General features: G+C 41.2%; 1 protein-coding gene across 7 annotated transcripts in view; it reads left to right on the plus strand.

Moving 5' to 3' along the window:
• Positions 1–8,151, plus strand: part of THRB (thyroid hormone receptor beta) — a 373,141-nt gene that overhangs the window by 344,377 nt on the left and 20,613 nt on the right. For all 7 annotated transcript variants that reach the window (XM_017506231.2, XM_017506230.2, XM_017506229.2 and 4 more), the window contains 2 exons: positions 930–1,077; positions 4,009–4,214. In XM_017506231.2, coding sequence (XP_017361720.1) covers positions 930–1,077; positions 4,009–4,214 — 354 coding nt within the window. The remainder of the gene's footprint in view (positions 1–929; positions 1,078–4,008; positions 4,215–8,151) is intronic.

An 8,151-nucleotide genomic window follows, 5' to 3' on the forward strand; every position in this document is an offset into this window, starting at 1 on the left:
TATTGAATGTTTCTACAGCACTTTGCAATGTGCCCTCACACTAAGTGCTCACTGCCATTATTAACTTCTGCAATACAGATTACAGTTGCCTCAACTTGAGGATCATGTCCAGAAAAATTTCAGTATTACACAGTCTTGAGAATATTACCTAAGTCACCCAAACCTAGAACTAAATAGTGTCCTCAGGTGCTACAGAGGTGCTCTCTCATGTCTTACGAAAGGAAGAATCATTGAATCTGTAGGTGTATATCTACAGATATCAAAGAAAGACTGTTATACAAGGAAAACCTCAATGCAATAAGCTACGAGGAAAAACGTGGTAAAAAACTTGGAATATTCTACTCCCTGAGTCCTACTGCTTGAAAGGCTGAATGAGCTGATCATGGCTGTCTCAAGAGTCAAAAACAAGTATTAAACTTAATCTGTGAAGCCAGCTAGTACATCTGTTTAATTACTAAATTATTAGATTGTTAATTAATCAAGTATTGTACATATCCATCTCTTTTTCATTTTTCTCACTTTCCTCTTAGTCTTGGAGCTCTCTTATTTCCCAGTATAAAGTAGCAAAGCTCCTCATAGCTTAATTTAGCAACACAATTATATCACTCTATGAAATATAATTTACTTATATATTCAATATTCAGAAAAAAATAAAAACAAGCACTACATGTTCCTCCTAGCCTCTTTTCCTCGAATAAATACCAAAAAGGTGTTGACCCTATAGTCCTGTGGCATCATCAGCTCATATTTAGAACTCTCTAGATCTTTTTGGGCCAACTGTCTTATATTTGAATATGTGGAGCTAGAGGCCCAGAAACGGGTTAAGGTCCAAAACAATTCATCTCATAGTTATATGGACACAAAATTCCAGAATCATTGATTTCTAGAAAATATGAAACTGTTGTCTTGGGTCTTTCTTTTCCATATAGGGTTTCTTTAGAAGAACCATTCAGAAAAATCTCCATCCATCCTATTCCTGTAAATATGAAGGAAAATGTGTCATAGACAAAGTCACGCGAAATCAGTGCCAGGAATGTCGCTTTAAGAAATGCATCTATGTTGGCATGGCAACAGATTGTAAGTAGATCTTCATTTGCTTCATATTCAAGGAATGTTGATTAGGAAAGAGTTTGGTTCAAGGAGATCAACTGGGCAGAAAAGAAAGCAGGAATCCATGTGGACAGAGAAGGGAATACCTTGCTTTCACATATACCCCACAGGCCCCACATCCAGGCTTGCTCTGAAAGGGAGGTGGGAGCCATTGCTGATGGTTTCCATCCTACTCTGTCGTATCACCTCCTAACTCTCAAAGTATGGATGATGGAGAAGGAAATGCGGTTAAATTTTCTCTATCACATTTGCAGGCCTAGTTGTTAGCAACACTGTTTGAGACAGATTACAAATCAGAGGTCTGGTCCATTTACCTTGATAAGGCACCATTCTATACACGGTGTTCAAATGGCGTAGAGCCTCAGGGACTAATCCTAATATTTTTCCAAGAGCAAAGAGAGGAATTTATTTTATGGACATTTTTGGAGCTGGGGTGCTGACAGAAAACATCGTGTTCAGAAATTTCCGAAGAATGCGAATTTGAGTGCTATTCCATGAGTCATCTTGCAGTTGGTTGTTTGTCATATTTTTAGCAATAAAGACATTCCGAGCTGAAGTCTTCCTACCCGGTTTTCAAAGTGCTACAGCATATGGTGGTGAGATTAGCCCTTGGGGTCTCTTCTCCCCACACTGTTTGAGGGATTTACACCAGTCATTTTAATTAATCTAATCATAAAAATAAGAATCATGTCATTCAGAATGTGTGGCCTCCCTTTTGCTAGGCATCAGTATTAATGATTTCGACTGGCATAAATTTTTTGCCCATCAGTGAGAGATTCCAACCGTTAGTTAAAAATTAAAAAGAAAAAGAAAGATAAAATATTAAAGAGAAAAGAAAATACAATGAGGATTTTTCCTGATGAAAGAAATAATCATCACTTACATTTATGTGAGAAATAGAGTTATTTCACTGAGAAAAAAAAAAATCTGTGAAATGTTCTGGTTTGCCCATTAAAGAAGAAGGAATGGAGAATCTTTAAAAAGGAAGAAGGTTATGTTAGGGTGTTAGGCTGGAAATCCTGGGTTAATCCCCACCTCTGGCTGAGTATGTTCTTTATCTCTTAAAGGCCTTTAGCCCTTGCTGACAATATGCCTGAAAGGATATGTGAATATGATTGACTTAGAGCCAAATGCTTAGACATGCCACTATGACTGTTATTGTTGAATATCCACTTCAGTGTTTTATTGAGAAGTTTAAGATATGAGTGTCTATGGGGTTTTAAAATGCAGTGTTAATCTAGACTGTATGGAAATAAATTTTGAGTGCCCCTTACTTGCTTGTGAGGGATTCTAAGAGCTCAGGCTTTCTAATCAGAAAAACTTCTGTTCAGGTCCCAGATTTGTCACTTACTCGCTGTGTGACCTTTGGAATTAAGCTGAGATTTTCCTTCTGTGAAATCATTGCCTACCTTGTAGAGTTGTTTTTGAAATTAAATTAGATAATGTCCACCAAATGCAACAGTCCCTGGCACACCGGAAGCATTTGGGAAGCGGCTGTGGGTATTATTACCCTTCCTCCTCTCCCTTTAGTAACTGAGCCAAAATGACTTAACAGGGCTCATTTATATTTTCCTCATTTGTAAGTGCTCATGTGACTTTGACAATCCAATCAAATCTAAATGGTATGCAATTGAATATTCTCTTTAAATTAGAATATTTGAATGGTGGACTAGCTAGGCACCTTGGTTCTCCTTCTCTCGCGATGTCTGCCTTTTTTCCTTTCTTACCAGGTCACACCTTCATCAAGAAATGACTCTAGGACAGTGATGCAATAGAACTGGAGTCAGGAGTCCTGGGTCTTGCCTTGGCCCTGCCATTAACTTGCTATGTGACTTTAGGCAAGTCACGCCCTCTCTGGATCAATTTCTTCTTCTTTCTGTGAAAAGAGAGAGTAGGGCTACATGATCTCTAAGTTCCCTTCCAGCTCTAAAATACTACGACTCTGCAATGTAAAACCTGAGTCTTTCCATTCCACTGATAGTTACTGGTTTTATTTTTGGAAATTGACCACAGAAATCTAGGTTCCTTGTTACCTGCCCTTCTGATTTTCCTTTCACATAAATGGTAGAACTCAGGACTGCATTTACTGAACAGTTATATAGTGCATTCTCACATTGAATGCCCTGCGAAGTAGATATTATTGAGCCCATTTTGTTGAGGAAGAAATGAAAGCTCAGAGAACCTAAGGAACTTGCCAGAGGTCACACAGCTAGAATGTGATAATATCAGAATTCAAACCCAAGTCTTTCTAGATTCCAAAGTCTGGGCTCTTTAACGACCAGTGGACCGGGTAGAGAATAATGCACAGTGAGTACCTGTGAGGCCCAGGTGAGGCCCAGCCACATTCCAATTAGCCCTTAAGGGAGCCATGAAGAATTGGGGTCCTTTTTCCTCTAAAAAGGGATCACGAGCCTCCTGCTTATTGCTCCATAACATTTTTTTTTAATTATTCCCATAACTTTAACCTGAAGGTCTCCTTACTAAGAGCCATTTTAGGGGAAGAAGGGAGGACAGAAACCCAGGGTGAATCCAGATCACTGGCTAGACAGGTTTCTCTGTGATGCTGTGGGTAGTATGGATTTCACCTCTCTCTGCTTCGCTCTGTTTTAGAATCACCTTCTGTGGAGTTGGTGTGTGCAGTGTCTAGGTTTTCTGGGGACTTTGTTTTGAAAAGCTGGCCAGCTATGGGGAGTTTGGCTCTAGGGACCACATTGAACAAGACTAGCCAATGGCAGTTTGCTGGTGGAAAGAGAAAATGTCCCATTGTGACCCAACCGTAAGGACCCACTGAGCCATCTTGTGCATCAGTGATCCCACCTTTGAGGCTCCCGGAAGGGCAGCCTGCTGTGTGTCTTGGGAGTATCTGCGTGCCTTGTCTCATCTTTCCCCTCCTCCCAGTGGTGCTGGATGACAGCAAGAGGCTGGCCAAGAGGAAGCTGATAGAGGAGAACCGGGAGAAGAGACGGCGGGAAGAGCTGCAGAAGTCCATTGGGCACAAGCCAGAACCCACGGACGAGGAATGGGAGCTCATCAAAACGGTCACCGAAGCCCATGTGGCGACCAATGCCCAAGGCAGCCACTGGAAGCAAAAACGGAAATTCCTGGTAAGGTTTCCTTGCACAGAGCGGTACCAGTTACACACCAGCGTTTTCTGCCTCAGCGTATTCAGTTCTCATCACCTTGGGACACTGGTGTTATTGCCTCATTTTACTGACTGGAAAACCGTAGCTCTGAGAGGCTGCGGAACTTGCCAAGCTAGGATTTGAGTCTAGGTCTGTGTGAGAACAAAGGCCACTCCTACCATCTACTCTGTGATTTGCTGAATTCTAAAGCAGTTTCTTAGGCCACATTATATCAGTTTGCTTTTACTATCAGAAAGGCCACTCCTGGACCAACTAATCAGTAAAATGTGTAGTCTGCCGTCTTTTACTCTGTGTACCCATTTCTTTCCTCAGATGCCCAGTATGTGCACACCCTAAATTTGATCCCAAACATCCCCTTTAGAATGGCCACTAGAATTAAGTATCCCATACCTCAAGTATATTTTTATGGCAACAGAAGTCAAAAATTTTTAACTTAAGCTAAATGAGCTTGAGTCGAGAAGGTAGGGATAGGGCTGGTGGGTAAGAACATGCAGAGGAAAAAGCTCTTCCAGACCCTTATGATATTGGTGTTTAGAATTCTTATAAAAATTACCAGTTGTGAAAGTTCTTCCCATTCTTTTCTCATGTAGACTTCGTAGTGCTTTGAGATAAGCTGGAATTTCTACCCCCATTTTACAAACATGCAAATCAAGCCCAAGGTCTTAGCCATTTGCCCAAGATCACACTGCTAAAAAGCCAGGCACCAAAGCCAACTTGATGTTCTGGTTCCAAGTCTGGGCTCTCTACCCATCTCGTTGGAAAGACTACCTGCCCCACTAGTTCTGGACCATCTCAGAGACTGACTCTGCTCTTAGTTTATGATGTAAAACACTTTTAAAGTACCCCCCTGAGGCCTGACAACAGATATTCTGTGGTTTATTTGTGTCCGTAGGGCACCTTAGAGTACTTCCCCATCTGAACAAGAAGATAGAGTGGTATAATTATCCTTGTATCTCAACATTCGCATTACAATGAGATAGTGGATCTTTTTCTTAAGGCAATGTAACAACAACCTTAAAGGAAGTTTTGGGAAGAAAAAGCTTAGGTGTAATTCATCTATACTGACACAATTACTTTCATTGTAATGAAACAATAGTGCCAGCACTTTGTTGATGGCTTTCACTAACAGCAATGTTAGCAAATACTTAACTGGCCTTTACCATATGCCAGGTACTATTCTAAGTGCTTTTCATTCGTTAACTTCCTATACCAATACTGTAGGTAGATGTGGTTAATATCTCCATTTTACAGAAGCGAGAACTAAGGCAGAGAAGTTGAGGAAATTTGCCCAAGCTCCCACAACTAGTAAATAGTGGTGATGGAGGCAGCAAGCTCCAGGACCTATGCCTCTGCTCACTACCCTATGCAATCTTGGCACCTGCACAAATCCAAAAAGCCTCTGAAAGATCCAAGCTCTTTGGAAGAGCAGCCTCTCAGTCCCTTGATCTTGCCTCTTTACCCCCACCCTGGTATTTCTACCAGAAAATTCACAAGCACTAATTCTGGATTGATAGACCAATTCTAATGCAATACACTCGGGGCATAACAAGATAGAGTCCTACCTAATTGCAAACCTAAATCCATCCTTCTCCCAAATGTGTCAGCCATAAATGGACATTGCAGAAACCACTTCCAGGCCTGGCATTGTCTCCTGATTTCAAGTAGTGGACAAGCTGAATTCCAAGTAAGGTAGAAGATTTGAACTATATCCTGGACTTCTCCTGGGAATTTTATACTTTTATTGTCTTTACTCCCCATAGAGAATGGACAGTAGTCTAACTAAACTAGTTTCAGTAGTTACTAAGGTGCTTCTTTCCAGACTTTAAAGATGTGTTCTTTTATTTAAGAAGCAATTATTGAGCCACTACTATGGGCCAGGAAGTGACTAAGTCAGCCACATGCCTGTAGAGGGAGACAGACAATAAGAGCTAAACAAGCAAAATAAATGCAGGTAGTAAACAGTGTGATGGGGCCAAGAGTTCCTGAACTGGAAGTGGGGACAGACTTCATTTCCCTGGACATGGTGGTCAGAAGAAGCATCTCTGAAGAGGTGACATTGTGCTATGTCTGGAAGCTGAGAAAGCACCCTATAAAGCAAAATATAATCAAAAAATCTTCATGCTATGTGGTCTCTTCAGCAAAGACAGCACAATATCTAGTCATTAGAACCAGTCTTGATGTTTGCACTGATCATTTAAAGGCTCCTTACTGTTTATCAGCCTGACCATCTATGGAAAGAATCTATGGTACAGAATGATTTGTCGTTAGTTTTTTTGTCAGAACCATGAGATTACCCATGCACAAGAGAGTTTTCTTCTCCTTGTAGGGTTGACATGAAATGTATCTTTTTAGATCTTTAATCTATTCAAGAAATTGTCCCTCTTGATTGAAATGTAAATAAGTTTCTCCAAGTCATATTTCCCTAGAGGGTTACTGGGAGAGATCAGCACTCCTCCACTGTCCTGTCTGTCTCTGCAGTGAACTTCATTTCTGTCAGCCAGTCCCCTCCTGTGCCTGGGAACACCCCTGCATCTGCTCACAGGAGGACAGTGTTCCATTCAGCCTCCACACTTGAGTATCTATGCTATGTGTGAATGAGACGTGGTAGCTTTTCTCCAAGATGGCTGCCATCACATTATTTCTCCTCCCAGTATACAGAGCCCATTGTCTCCCAGAGAGGGGTAGAGTCTGTTCCTCTCTCTCCCCTTGAATCTAGGCTGGTATGTGATGCCTTTAAACAGTGCATTTTGGCAGAACTGAAACTGAAGTTACTTCTAAGGTTGGGTCATAAGAAGCCTTACAGTTTCCACTTGAGTCTCTTGGGGGAGAAAAGCTACCTGGTCTCTCATAGTAGTTGGCTATATACTGTATTTAAAAAAAAAAAAAAAAGAAGTCCAACTACTCTGAGACCACCAGGCAGTGAGGAATCCCAAGCTAGCCATGTAAAAAGGCCACACAGAAGGAGAAATTCCCAACCAGCCCAGGGACCAGAAACGGGAGTAAAAAGCCTTCATGTGACACCAGCCTCTACTGCCATTTGATGGCAGCTGCATGATGACCCCCTAGTGAGAACCTCCTGGCCGTGCCCATCAATCCCGAGAACTCTGAAAGAAAATAAATAATCATTGTCTTAAGCCACAAAGTTGGGGGGTAGTTTGTTACACAGCAATAAATAACCAGAACAGAACTCAATCAATATTTGTTAAACTTGCACATACAGTTCCACTCACCCATCCTTGGAGACAGTACAGTTAAGCCCTGTGTTTCATCCAGTTTACATAATTACACATACTCCTCGCAGAAAGCTGACTCCAACTGAGTATTTATGTTCAGGGTGAAAATTTCACTCTTTTGAGTAGTGAATTAGTCCTGCAAGGACATTAAGAATGTTTACTTAAAGACAGCTTCACTAAATGATATTAATGTGCTGCAAGTTACTGTGCACCGAACAGACTTTTGCACATTAGGATTTGCATCTCCTGTGTGCTGATACCTCTTTTTCTGTGCTTGCAACACTGCTACATGTTATTTATTTTTTATGTGTCAATGTCCCATCTTGTCCTGAAAAAGAATTTGAGGAGGCCTATCATGTTAATAATAGTTTAAAAATATGTCATATGGCATTACATGTTGTCATTAAAGCCAAAAGTATTCATTTATCTAGAATGGGTAAGTACCTTATTCCCTAAAAGGAACTACTGAAATAGTTTTAAGTCTAAGACTAGGACTCATTTTCACTCTAAGACCAGCATTCAAGTCAGAAATAGAGACAGGGCTGGGCACAGTGGCTCATGCCTGTAATCCCAGCACTTTGGGAGGCCAAGGTGGGTGGATTGCTTGAGCCCAGGAGTGCAAGTCCAGCCTGGGCAACGTAGGGAGACCCCCATCTCTACAAAAA

Source organism: Cebus imitator, unplaced genomic scaffold (assembly GCF_001604975.1).
Source record: "Cebus imitator isolate Cc_AM_T3 unplaced genomic scaffold, Cebus_imitator-1.0 Scaffold351, whole genome shotgun sequence".
Classification (NCBI taxonomy): Eukaryota; Metazoa; Chordata; class Mammalia; order Primates; family Cebidae; genus Cebus; species Cebus imitator.